The 14,892-nt window shown below is 33.4% G+C and overlaps 1 protein-coding gene across 1 annotated transcript in view; it reads right to left on the bottom strand.

Moving 5' to 3' along the window:
• Positions 1-14,892, bottom strand: part of LOC141486986 (zinc finger FYVE domain-containing protein 9-like) — a 42,040-nt gene that overhangs the window by 14,812 nt on the left and 12,336 nt on the right. Inside the window, exons 5-9 of the mRNA XM_074185588.1 lie at positions 9,827-10,103; positions 9,522-9,764; positions 5,905-6,183; positions 5,628-5,853; positions 5,382-5,571 (exon numbers count right to left, since the gene is read on the bottom strand). Coding sequence (XP_074041689.1) covers positions 5,382-5,571; positions 5,628-5,853; positions 5,905-6,183; positions 9,522-9,764; positions 9,827-10,103 — 1,215 coding nt within the window. The remainder of the gene's footprint in view (positions 1-5,381; positions 5,572-5,627; positions 5,854-5,904; positions 6,184-9,521; positions 9,765-9,826; positions 10,104-14,892) is intronic.

The raw sequence follows: 14,892 nt of genomic DNA, 5'->3' as shown, positions 1-14,892 counted from the left end.
CAATAACCTTTTTGATTTGTTGAATTTGTGTTCTTTACGACATTGCTATAAATACAAAAACATTTTAGAAGGTTTGAAATTCCAATTAGATTTTTTTGAAGAGGCTATAACGTTTTTGAAAAATCCTGAAATTGTCAATTCATAGGACAAAAATGTCACAAATCGAGTCAGATTTAGAAAATGTTGTTATTTACCTGAGTGAACTACTGGTTTGTCAGGTATAAACAGGTATCGATGCCAGTTACTTTCACTAGATTAGATAATAAAAAAAATGTTATATCATCATAAATGCCGTTTCATTGCGAACACGTTGATATAGGGTTGTCTCCATAAAATTTGGTCCTATTAGGGGTTTGCGAACTTTAAAGATTTGAATTTCAATGCGCGTGGAAATGTGTGACAGAGAGATCCGAGGTAAGTATAATAATAATAATCATTCATTGATGCTAATATACCGCAGTATTTACACAAGTCGAAAAGAAAAGAAAAAAAAATACGTTATTAGATAAAAATTTACAATAAATGCATATAAACAAGTATACTTGACAACTAACACTTACAGATATAAAAAAAAATGATGCACAGACATTGTTAAAAAGAATTAAGTGATTTAATGCATGTCCCTAAAGTTATTTTGAAGGTACTCCTCAGTGCTATAGAACGCTTTTCTTTTTAGGTATAGTTTTATTTTGTTCTTAAACTGTGTGAAAGGTAAGTTTTTTACTTCTTCTGGAAGGACATTGTACATATTTATGCAATGATAGCTAGTTCCGTCTCTAGTACGGGAGAGTCGCAAATAGTTTTGTACAATTCTTTGACTGTTTCGAGTAGAATAGTTGTGTAAATCGCAATGTCTACTATACATGTTTTGATTTTGTTTCATATACAATAGACATTCCAATATGTAGACACATGGCAAGGTAAGTATACATAGTTCCATCAACTTTTGACGACAACATTCCCGGTAACCTATGTGGGCTATAATTCTGATGCATTTTCGCTGTAAACTAAATGCTTTGGATGCGTGGGTTGAGTGGCCCCAATTTAGTATAGCATATGACATAGCTGAGTGAAAAAAACTATAGTAAGCTGTCATTAATACATTATGAGATACACTATATACTAGATTCCTTATTAGATATATAGTTCTTGAGAGTTTACCCGAGAGGTACGCAATATGCTTTTCCCATGTCAGTACCGGATCAATATAAACGCCTAGGAATTTAACTGGTTCAGAATTAAAATAGCTGTCAGGTAAGTTTCGTAGCGTAAATATTAGCATTTGAGTCTTACTTTCATTTACGCTCAGAGCATTTGTCTCAAACCAGAACTTTACTTGTGAAAGTGTGTTATGCATATCACGTTGAATTATTTCTAAAGATTGGCGTTGTCTAAGCTCAGTTGTATCATCTGCAAATAGAATGGATTCAGCATTCAGACAGCAGTTTGGCAGGTCATTGATGTAAATTAAGAAGAGAATGGGTCCTAGTACGGAGTCTTGCGGCACCCCATGTCTTACCAACTGCCGCTCGGAGGTGCTCATATTATAATTTACATACTGTAATCTGTCTGAAAGGTAAGACTTTATTAGTGTTAGACTGTTATTCTCAAACTCATAAGCTTCGAGTTTTTTCAATAAGATATTGTGAGACACACAATCAAAAGCTTTTGTCAGGTCTAAGAATGATGCCTGAGTGTATATGTTTTCTTCATATCCGTTTAACACTATTTGTGTAAGATTATTTATTGCCAACGAGGTGGACCTATTGTTTCTGAAGCCATACTGACATGGAGAAAACAGCATATTCTCTTCAAAATACTGTGTAATTTGGATTTTTAAAGCAGCTTCTAGTATTTTTGCAAGAACAGGAACCAAGGAAATAGGTCTATAATTATTTATATCATCAATTGAACACTTTTTGAAGATAGGAATAACTTTTGCAATTTTAAGGCATTTAGGAAATACTTGACAATGTATACATAGATTTATTAAATTGGTGAGAGGTACAATTATAATGTTAAGAAGAGTTTTTATGATTTTCACAGTTATATCATATGGATCTTTGCTTTTGCTATTTTTTAAATTACTTACTATTGATCTTATTTGGTTAAAAGTTACTTTCTTGAACTCAAATTTGACACTAGATCTGTTTATGGCATCGATATCAGTATAATCTACTGGGCTTTTATCAGCTTTAGGTAACGCATTCACTATATTATCTGCAATACTGACAAAGAAATCATTGAAGTTGGCTGCATTGATGTTTGCAGTTTCAGATATGTTAAAAACTGGATTGTTATTTTTTATAATGTCCCACATAGCTGATTGACTGTTACTACTATTTCTTACATAACGGTCATTTGCTTTTCGCTTACTATCTGAAAGTGCCTTTTTATACTGGTTCCTGAAGGCTTTTAATTCCTTATTAGTTACAAGGTTTGGATTTTTTTTGTGGACATTACTGAGAAAATCAATATTTTCTCTCATTTGTTTAAGATTCTCATCGAACCAATCCACCTGGCCCTTTTTTTTTAAACTATTTACTGATTTTGACTTAATAGGAAATGACATTTCAATGCCAGTGATTAATATGTCAATAAAATTTTGGAATCTTGTGTCGACATCTAGACTAGTGTCATCTAGAGATGACCAACATATGGTTTCAATGTGATTGTATAACAGAGTTAAGCTATAGTTCGTAATCGGTCTGTAGTTTACTCGCTTGTTACTAATACTTTTTTTGATTGTATGCTCAAAACTTAAGCTAATTCCTAAGTGATCGGAGAGATTGGAGTTAAATATTGATGCACAAAATTTTGAATCGTTCAGATTAGTAAAAATGTTATCAAGGCAGGAGTTATTTCTGGTGTTCTCCTTTATTGTTTGTTTTAAGCCGAATGATTCAAATAGATTGCATAATTGGAGGGCTCTTTGGTCGCCCGTGTTGAAATTTACATTAAAGTCTCCCGTTATTACAATATTTTTCTTAATATCTAAGTTTCCAAGTAATAAGGTGATTTTTCCAATGAAAATGTTAAAATCTCCCAAGGGGATCTATATACTGTAATGATTTGAGTGTTTTGAAATTTAATCCCTAACATTTCACTGTGTAATAATAAAGGACCCAACATTGTAGTCGCCTCGAATGGGACCTTGAATATTAGAAAGTGTGCATGCTTGGTATGTAAACTATAGAGGTACCTCTAACACCCTCCAAATAGTAGACAGTGTGCGTTATTTTGGAGTAGCTAATGACTTAATATTATATTTCTTTGAAAACACGTGTTATTCTGTATCATTATGATAAAAAATGGCTAAAAAGTGTTTTTTGTGTGGCTCGGACAACTCTTTGAGTGATTTTACTTAAGAAACTTTTAAAAATTGTTCTTTAAAGCTAGCTTTTCGTAAAAAAAAAACTTTAAATAGCATGAAGCTGAACTAACCATAGCAGTACTCGATTTTGTTGGTTACCACACCACGTGTTACAAAAAAGTAACTGTTTTAGGAAACCCATTTTTAACATATTTTCTAATATACTCAATTCATTATAAAATATATTTCATTCTATTATCAGCTCGGTGAAGGTCGATTTAGGTTCGGATCTTCTACTATATGGGATGAGTTTTCCAAATCAAATTATAAATATTTACAAACGAGACGACTCAATTCAGGTTGTCTTGAAAATTTTTTTGGTGCTGTAAGACAACAATGCGGAAATAATGTTAATCCGACCCCCATACAATTTCAAAGGGCATTCCGGAAGTTGTTTTGCCAAAATTATTTTCATTCCAATCATATGAATTGTAAGAATGATTTAGATCATTTATTAATCAGTATACAATCCACAAACGTAAACGATATATTTATATCAGATGAGAATCACTTTTCTCCAGCCCTTGCCCTTCCGGATTATGATTATAAAAATGAAGATGTATGTACTCAGAATTCATTCATTTACGTTTGTGGACACATTTTAAAAAAAGCTCTTCAAGTTCATACATGTTATGTGTGTCACTCTTTCAGCACGAAGTGCAGGATTTTGGATGTAAATCGTCTGTCAAGCTATTTTAAAGATTATACTACCGAAAAAAAACATGTTTGGAAATTTGTGTTCACCACCAGATGAATTCATTAATTTTATATATCAGTTGGAATGTTTATTTAACAATCGATTTACAGAAATTTCTACTGGGGAGCAGTTTTGAATATATTATTCAACCTAATGAAGGATGTAGATTTTCTTCATCCTTGTGAAAATTTTCCAAAAATGTACATGATTAAGCTGTTCATAAGAATGAAAATTTTTTATAGTATCAAATATACTAATAGAGGTATCAATAATACCAAAGGTAAAACTGTAAAAAGGAAACTTAAGATTCTGTCACATTTTTAAATTAAGAGGTTTTGGTAAAATATCTTGTTTCATTATTTTTTCATTGGGAACCTCACTTAATTAGAACCCTCAGATTGTATTGATGTTGTTGATGAAAGTTTAAGTTAAGATTACATAAAATAACAAAAGTCACTTCTATTTATTTCATCCTTAGTGAACTTATTTATTTCAGAGAACATAAAATGATTATATAATATAAGCATTATTCTATTATCGTAACTTTATTTTAATTTTCTATCTAATGAATTCGATTTACAAAATAAAGTAATTTAATTCATTTCTTAAAAGCCAATTCATCATAAATAATAATAAATTGCAACATAGTTGAATATTCTCTATTATTACTGCGAAAGTTGTTCAATTAGCAATATAAAAATTTAATGGAGTAAGAATCCCTTCACACTATAATTTTATATTTCACAGTGTGCCCACGTACTATACTAGAATATAAGAGTAGGTATGTATTTTTATTAGTGTATATCGCTGAGAGGTCATTTTTCTCAGTGAACCAGGTTGTTTATCACTCAAAATCTTCGGTTCGGAGTTGGGACACCGAGCATCAAAGGATCCCACATTAATGTCGCTTCTCTGTGGTAGGTATTCTCGGGCGGTACCAACACTTTTTTTTGTGGTTCAAATGTAGACCGACCCGTAAAGGTTCTCTGGGGTCCTTAGCTGACTATGGGCTTTGTCTGATAGTTTTTGTTGCCCTAATAATTGGTTTCACGTTGTGTTTCCGTAATATTCTTCAAATCCGGTCAGTAACATTTTTACCAAGGAAAAACAAATTTTTCCCTTGACCAGCCTAGCTGGTTCTTTAAACATATTTCATCTCTTATCAAAAGAATTGTGACGAATGAGTAAGTCTTTATATGCAAGACCTAGAAAACACCTTTTGACCGTTCCTATCCAGACATTTAAAAGCCGAATCAGTTTAATATTTATGGGGAAAATGTATCCGTGAAAATGCATTTGTAATTTTCATACCTGATCATAGCGATTGACTGGGATGGTCACAGTGGTATTTTTGTCTTCCATATGGATAGTTAACCCTCTGATCTGAGGAAGAGTATAAGAAAAATTTCTAAAATCAGCTAGCAAATTGATGATAGTGTGTCCTATTTCCACAAAAACACTGTCCCTGTGTCTCGTGGATATGATGGGGCTTGGATAGTATCTGTAATGAAATTATTGCAATAAATTCATTAAACGACTGGTTGCCATTATTTTCACCTATATTCTGCTCCCAATCTGAGAATTAACCTTAAAGGAAACAACTTTGCCCAAGGTGTTTCCCATCGATGAATTAAAATACCTATCAAGTACGGATCTTTGGGTTTTATGATGTTTTCCACACATTGAAAAGTTGGACGGATATAGACGAATCCTGCATGATTTTTAGAATCTAAAAAATTTGTAGAATTGTGTAATGATAATCCCAATTCCTTCACAGAACTGCCTGAAACAATGTAAATTTGTGAAATGCGACAACACAAATGACCATACTAACCTTTAACTGCATCAGTGTAAATATTATTGATATGATAAAAAATATCTTTGGGTACAAATGATTCTTCGTCTATGTATTCTAATAATATTACAATTTCATCTTGTCCAACATTTATCATTCCTTCGGTACAAAAACACCAGGCCATTTTATTAATGCAGCAGCTCATATCAATTATTTTAGCATGTACATATAAACTGAGATGGACTGCGAATGTATGTTGACCTTGTTTCAGCATATCAACCGTTGCAGAATTGTTAGAACAGTCTGTATAAGTGATGTCTGCAAAAAATATAGGTATTTTGTATGATAATAATAATGCATAACGGAATGGGTGAAAACGTTTTTGTTTGTCAATCAACTTTCAGAATTCGAAACTTGTGAAAGTAAAGGTCTCACTTTTTTGGGAAAGAAAGTTTTTGGCTTTCTACTACTCCATCTTGATACAAAAAAAAGAAGGATGAGGGAGTCTTCCAAAGAAAGAAAGGAAGTAACTCTATACATGGATGTGTAGATCATGCAAAGAAGTAACTTTCAGACACAAACTGGAAGAAAGTCCTCCTGAAACATCTACTTTCATATAAAAAATCGTAATTCATGACTGAAGTGTGTGTATTTTCTATAATGTTATCCAATTTGGTACTGAAGAGCCTTAGGGCAAGTGTCTTAAGGCGAAACATCGGTGTATACCAGTGAGGATGGCAGTGTTCTATGTAAGTGCAATTTTTGTTACCATTCATTTAACACAATGAATGTTTGAAATACGAACTGAGTAGAGAAAAGTATCTTCTGTATAATTCAGTGTTCATATAGAAGTATTTGTTTCGAAAGAATTTTTTCTTTCGTATAATTGAATGTTTATATGAAAGTAGCTGTTTCAGGAGGACTTTCTTTCAGTTTGTGTCTGAAAGTTACTTCTTTGCATGATTACACATCCATGTATAGAGTTACTTCCTTCCTTTCTTTGGAAGACTCCCTCATCCTTCTTTTTTGTATCAAGATGGAGTAGTAGAAAGCCAAAAACTTTCTTTCCCAAAAACTAATCACTCCTAAAAAATATAACCTCTTCAATTCAAATAAAGGTCTCACCTTTCAGCAAACAATTTGAAATTTCAGATCTATTTAACGTACCAACAAATCACCATCTTCAATTTTAATATCAGAAAAAGCAGTTGTCATTATATAAACAAAAGTTGATAGCGCTATTTTTTGCTCTTTAAAAAATATACTTCTCGGCAACGAAACAAAGTTCAGTGAACGTATTCTAATACTGGTGCATATGGTGGAGCACATAGTACAATAATTTATTCATTATGAATGATCAACATTCGAAGATATTCCACAAGTAATAAGCAATTGATATGGCATTCATTACTGTGCAAAAAAACTATACAATCCATAAAGGAAATTTGCCCGATTGAAGGAGACGAGAATAATAATTTCAGAATGTTAACTTATTTGGGCCAGTCACTGAAGAAGAAATTAAGAATCTGGGACGGAAAATAAAAAACAAACACACATGTGGAGATGACGAAATACCAATAGGTCTGAAAAAAATATTTATAGATAATATTTCCAAAATAATTTGCTACATAATGAATAACTCATTTAAATATGGAAAGTTTCCAATATAAAAAAGGGTATTGTGAATTGTTTGAAAATTATAGGCCTATAAGTGTCTTGCCATCGTTTTCTAAACTTTTTGAAATGGCGATGTGTGACAGATTAATTAACTTCATGAAACATTGTAATCTCTTAAACCCAACTCAACACGGATATATTAAAGGAAGATCAATTGACACAGCAATCATACAGTTTACTGAAAACATTATTGAGTCATTTCATTTGAAAATAACGAAATACTTCTTGGAATATTCTTAGACCTTTCTAAAGCATATGACTGCCTTAATCACACATATTTATTGGAAAAACTTATGACTAATTATGCCGATGACACAACTTTACTGGTTCCTAGCTGCAACTATCGAAATTCAATTACTAAATCATCCCAAATTTTTAGGTATACACATCAATGAGCATCTTCTCTGGCATACCCACATTATAAATTTAGGAAAAAAATTGAATCAAATCTGCTACTGTATAAGGATTATTTGTACCGCCAATCTTGTCGGAGCAAATTCAAGGATAACATATAATGACAATACATGCATTATACATTTATGAGTGTATATTGTATTTATTCAAACAGAAATATAAGTTCTTGGAAGCAGGATCAAATCATACTTACCCTTTGCGGAATGCAAATATATGTTTCCCTATTCTTAGACTAACACTAACAGAAAAGCATCCGTCATATGCATCAATCAAGTTTTTTAATAAATTACCACAAAATATCAAATTCTGTGAGAACTTTAAACAATTTGAAAAATATGTGAAAGATTTCCTTATAAACTTGGAACCATATTCAATTCAGGAATATCCGAATTACAGTTAACTTCATTTTATATTAAGATGTTTTTATTCCTACTGTATACTGATAGTTTTTCTTTTTAATGTTTGTACAATCTGTCTGACGTTGTTGCATTTTATGTTGCAGAACAATGTAAAGCATACCCTCTAATATATTATATTATTATTGTTATTGGTTGTGTCAAAAGTTTAATCCGTTTTAATGTCATGTGTTTTTGTAGCTCCATATCTCAATAAATATTCATTAAATTGAAAGGGTTATATTTTTAGGAGTGATTATTTTTTTGGGAAAGAAAGTTTTTGGCCTTCTACTACTTCATCTCAATACAAAAAAATATGGGAATCTTCCAAAGAAAGGATGGAAGTAATCAATTTTAGAAGAAATAACACTATACATAGATGTGTAGATCATGCATAGAAGTAACTTTTAGACACAGAGTAGAGAAAGGTAATTTTTGTATAATTCAGTGTTCATATGAAAGTATTTGTTTCAAATAATTGTGTAATTTAATGATTATATGAAAGTAGCTGTTTCAGGATGGCTTTTTTCCAGTAAGTCAACTAGATGTTTATTTAGATTTTCATAAAGCTTTTGGTTCAAATATATCGTTTATTTGACCAATTACAGTTTTTACAAATGTTCTATCACTTTTTAAGTCAGAAAGTAGTACATGAATTATACAAATCTCACTATTTTATTATTTCCGGAGTTTCACAGGCCTTTGAATTCAGACCTTTATTATTTGAAATTTTTATAATCAATCTCCAAAATTTCTAAATTTACTTTATGTTCACAAGACAAAAGAATTAGGTATTTTCAACTTTGTAAAATGTGAATCATTCAGTTTGGATACTTCCCCCGAAGTTATTTTTTCCCCAAATAGCAATACTTTATCAACACACAAAATTCCTTTGTACCCATTCTTCAAACTAACAAATATTGCTTCACTAAAAATGTTCTATCCCATGAACTAATAGTCCGACAGCTGTGAAATTTGTATGTGTCTTTGAAGTTTAGGGTTAACTGAAAATCATTGGGATTAAATACTAGTAACGTCATCTGTGTGTTAGCCTACGAATTTTTTAGCCCACATAATACCTCCAATTAGGAAATTAGGTTCTTTTCTAAATAATTTTCTATATGTATATTGAGGTAAATTCCTTTTAAATTAAAACATACTATTACTAACCTGTTTTACATCTTGTCACAAGAGGTGGTAAGCTGTTTTCACTCTTAGGGATAAATGTGTTTGTTTCTGAATCAATGATGGGCAAATTTATGTTGACTTTTCCAATAGATGAATTATTTTTCTCCAGTTTCTTTGTTTTTGTGTTATTATAATTGAAATCATTGTCCAGATTCGTCAGATCACTTCCAGGGCGAATACCATCACAAAACATGACGCTTTTGTTTGATTTCGCCTTATTTGAACCTTGTAAAAACAAATCAAATGTACAGGAATTCGTGAAAAATTTTTCTAAACTTGTTACCAACCTTTTCGTTTCAGTACGCCCACAGGAACCATTATGGCTGGTGGATTGGTACTACTGCTTCCAACTTGCTCCAGTGGAGATATTGTGGAACAATACTCCAGTGGGTTATTTGGATTGGGGCGATGATGGGGAGAATTTCCAGATTCGGGAGAGACGTCCGAGCTTGAACTAGTATTTGTATCTGTATTCAGTATATTATGACATTTGTTGCAAACTCTAGCTTCAGCATCCAGATACTCCAATTTGAACCGAAGGTAACAGCATTTCGAACAAAGAACCTTGAAATAATTGAGAATATGTCTTGAAAGCTGAACAGTTTGGAATATATTTATATTTCATGTTGGTCTCTACTATTTCTATATCGCAACAATATTAGATGATGACACAATTACTAAAGTGTGCTAACTAAACAGCTAAAGTAAAAAACTGTTAGTGAATTGACACCTATTCTGAAATATGGAATATTCTATAACAGATACCAAAGGACAGAGTGGAAGGTACGCCACCGTAATCGATTCTGTAGTTGTCAATGAATGAACATGACGGAAATTACCTTTTCCAACACCATGGTCTAATTACTTTTATCAATCATGGTTTAGATTATCTTCTAATGATTCCAATTTGGATGGAGTATTCTTCAGTTTTGGTGTTGAGTAACATCACTTTCATCAGATCAAATAGATTGACTTTCAGCGACCGTTAGAAGTTCCGGTTTACAAAGAGAAAAATAAGTGAAATTTTGAAAATAATAACAAGGCTGTTCAGAATATATAATGAAAGCCGAAAATAAAACCAAAGCTACATGGTCATTAATCAAAAAAATAACAAAACCCAACTACCACAAAAACAATATCCTAGAAAGTTTTTCAAAAAAATATAAAGATTCACAAACCATAGTAAATCAAATCAATAAGTATTTTAGTGAAGCTTGCCCAGACCTAAATAAACCAGATAGCCCAGATTATACAAAAATAGAAGAATGTGAAGATGCTTTTTTCTTTGAACCTACCACTCCGCTTGAAATAATAGAATGTATTAGACAACTAAAAAATAAAAAATCTGTCGGTGAAGATCAGATTCCTATGTGTCTATTGAAAGAAACAGCAGAGATCATAGCCTATCCTTTGACTTATATTATAAATTTATGTTTCTCACAAGCAATATTCCCACAAGTACTGAAAGTGGCATTTATTAAAGCTATATTTAAAAAAGGAAACAGAGATGAAGAAAGTAACTACAGACCCATATCATTATTGCCAAATCCCAGTAAAATTTTTGAAAAGCTCATGAATAAACGTTTACTCAAGTTTTTAGATGATAATGTGTTGTTAGCAAAAGAACAAAATGGATTTCGTAAAGGTAAATCAACCGTACAAGCAATATATCAAGCCATAGAAAAAATTTTACACCATTTGAACAAAGATGATTGTACTGTAACTTTGTGTATTGACCTGTCAAAAGCATTTGACAGTGTCAGCCATGAAATTTTATGTAACAAACTTGATAAATATGGAATCAAAGGCACATCTTTGGACTTAACCAAATCCTATTTGACAAAGAGAACCCAACATTTGATTGAAAATGACATCTCGGGGATAATTAAATCAGAATCAATTGTGATAAAAAAAGATGTGCCATAGGGATCCATCCTAGGTCCATTATTATATATATTGTACACAAATGAAATACCAAATGTAGTTAATGAAGATATTGTATTATATGCTGATGATATATCGGTCATCGTAAAAGAAAAGAACTCTCAGTTGGTCATAAAGATAACAAATGTGCTAGATGTAACAATTTCCTCACAGCAAATGACTTACTACTTAATATTGACAAAACTCAAATAATCCATTTCGCAAATAGATCCTCGCCAGAGTTGAATACCTTTGAATATAATAATCAAAATATAAACATATTCAATCAGGTAAAATTTTTGGGACTCTTAATAGATAGGAGACTGGACTGGAAAAATCACATAGACTACTTATCAAAAAATATTGCAAAATATTGCTATGCATTGAGAATACTGTCGGAACATGTCTCAACTGAAGCTGCCCTCTCTGCATACCATGCTTATATTCAATCTAGAATAAAATATGGAATAATATTCTGGGGAAACTCTGTTGGTATCTCTAGGATACTCATACTACAAAAAAAATGTATTAGGTATATCTATAAGATGAAAAAAAACGATAGCTGCAGAGAAGCTTTTATTAGGAGCAAAATTTCAACTTTGATAAATCTCTATATATATGAAGCAGTAGTATTTGTAACAGAAAACAAATCAGAACTTTTCATTAACTGTGAAAAGGATCACTTATACAACACCACAACAAAGAATGATCTTAGAAATGAGAAATGCAACTATACATACATACAGAGAAATGTCAAATATAGCGTTATAAACATTTACAATGAATTTCCACTCACTCTAAGAAATCTTCCAATTTCAACAATGAAATGTCGTTTGGAGAGCTATCTCGTAGAAAAACCTTATTATAGCTTGCAGGAATTCTTAAATGATAGTATGCTAACTATATGAATGTTATTTACATATGCCTGATTTTTGTATATATTGTTTTTTTTGTGTCTTAAAACTACTCGTGAGATAATATTGATTATGAATGTAAAACTTTGATTTGTTATTTACTACTGACATGTTCCACACTCCTCGGAGTTTGTATGTATGTACATTATATGTAACTGGAGCAAATAAAGATCTATGACTATGACTATGATGTGCTGGTTAAATAAAGAAATACACAATACCAAAAATATTATTGAAAGGAAATATTACAGAGGGTATGAAATTTAAAAGTATAAGAATGCTGCAACTTTTCCAATATCACAAACAAGTTTTAACACTGTTGTGGAACTTTTATTCACATGAAATTGACAAGTACTAGCGCAGGATGGGCTCAAATTGATGGAAACATGGTGTAAGGAACACTCACTGTCGATCCATCCCAAGAAGACTGAGATGGTCCTTTTCACCAGGAAAAGAAGTTTATTGGGCTTAAAACCTGAAATCTTCAAACCCAAACTGAACTTCTCTGAAGAGGTGAAATACCTTGGTATTATCCTTGACAGGAAGCTAACATGAAACTCTCACTACAGAGTAGAGCAAAAAGAGCATATGTGGCTTATGAGCAATGTCGGAGGACAGTGGGACGCTCATGGGGTCTTTCACCTGGAAATACACTGCAATAATAAGACCTATGTTAATGTACGGAGCCATTGCATGGGTACCGAAAGTTCTACAAGCAAAGGCCATCCAAAAATTATATCAAATACAGCGATTGGCTTGTTTAAACATCTAAGGAGCCATGAGAACAACACCAACCGCGGCAATGGAAGTAATCACGGGTCTGACCCCTCTGGACCTGTACGTTAAGGAGGTTGGGTTAATGGCCATGTTACGATTGTCCACGGCTGGTGTAAACTTGGAAGTGGGAATGGGTCAATTGAGGCTGAGCAAGAAGCGCTCACTGCGCAACCTCTGCTTCAAGCAACCAATGATGCAATTGAACCCAGGTTTGTGTTTAATAAACCCTACAAAATACAAATAAAACAGAACACAGAGTCAGATGCTACAAATGCAATACGCATATATACAGATGGCTTAAAAACCAAAGAAGGCTCAGGATGTGGAGTGTACTCCAAATCACTGAGCCTAAGGAATGGGACAAAATACCAGCGTGGTTTTCAAACAGAACTGGCTGGTATCTCAATCGCCACAAAAAAATAACCAGGAAAGGAATTTCTGGCAAAAACATAATCTGCACTGTTTAAAATCTGTTTTTCCGTTAACTAGCTGTCGCACCCCTACGAACGACAACCCTCAGAAGTCGAAACTTGTGCGAGCTGAGGATTAACCTTTTAACGTGTAATTCCTAACACGGGTTGGGCGATAGCAAGTGAAGATCGATCGTTCAGACTAGGGCTTGAACCACCGACCAACACGGCAGTCAATTCGAGTCAGTGAACAAAGCACCCACTCCGAACCGCTTGGCTACTGACCGATAGCAGGCACGCCCTATCAGCCTTGAACAGACAACGTGTTACCTCAGAGCTAGTACTAGAGTGCCACCAAGATTTAGCGAAAGCCTCGGTAGATAATAACATTATCCTGAGGTGGATTAAAGGGCTTGACAGGAGTAAAGGTAATCGCATTGCCAACTCTTTAGCCAAGGAAGCGGCTGGACTAAGAATTTTAGGATGACTTCAACAATTGGGGAACCACCCAAACGTCACACCCATGCTCAATCCCTAAAGAGGTGGGAGGAAATCAAAGGATGCACTCTTGCCAGGATCACCCTGGGCGTCCCTGGGAAGCTGGCGCCGAATAATTATCTAGCGATGACCAGGAAAAATCTACGCTCAACATTAGGATTTCTGACTGGCCACTGTCAACTAAGGAAACACCTCCTTAATATGGTGCTAGTGGACACACCTCTATGCAGGATGTGTGAACAGGAAGATGAGACTGTCAGGCATGTCCTATGCGAGTGCCCGGAGTTATCGTCAATAAGAGAGTGTGTGTTCGGCGAGTCTTGGCCTACACCTGCTGATATAAAAGAGATGTATCCCAGTGATCTGTCCACCTTTCTGGAAAGGACAGGATGGACGATGACCTAGGAGGACAACTCTTCGGGACGATGTACAATGGGTCACATGTGGCCTATGTGCTGTGGGCCTACACTCACCCTCCCTACTCTACAGATACTATTGGAATTATGATATTCGTTAGAAATTTTATCAAGTCCTTGGCAAAACGAACCAAGTGCTTGAAAGAGAATATTGAAAAAACTTCCCCAAAGCACAATGGAAAAACCTCACAGCAATGTGCGTACAAAGATCTTGGCGACACTACCTGTTTCCACATGTACCCCTGAAAGGACTTTCTCTTCTTTGAAACGTCTCAAAACTTATTTAAGAAACTCCACAAGCCAGGAACGACTGAACGGTTTGGCGAGGAGGTAATTGATTTGTTTGCTGCAAAGAAAGCTAAAAAAATAAATTTGATTTTGTAAAAAGATGTTAATATTTCTGTAATGATTTTCT

Source organism: Leptinotarsa decemlineata, unplaced genomic scaffold, assembly GCF_025532065.1.
Source record: "Leptinotarsa decemlineata unplaced genomic scaffold, Ldec_3_MD MMD2_tig00027589_RagTag, whole genome shotgun sequence".
NCBI lineage: Eukaryota > Metazoa > Arthropoda > Insecta > Coleoptera > Chrysomelidae > Leptinotarsa > Leptinotarsa decemlineata.
Note: the sequence above shows the minus strand (reverse complement) of the source record. Positions and strands in the feature narration are given on the sequence as shown.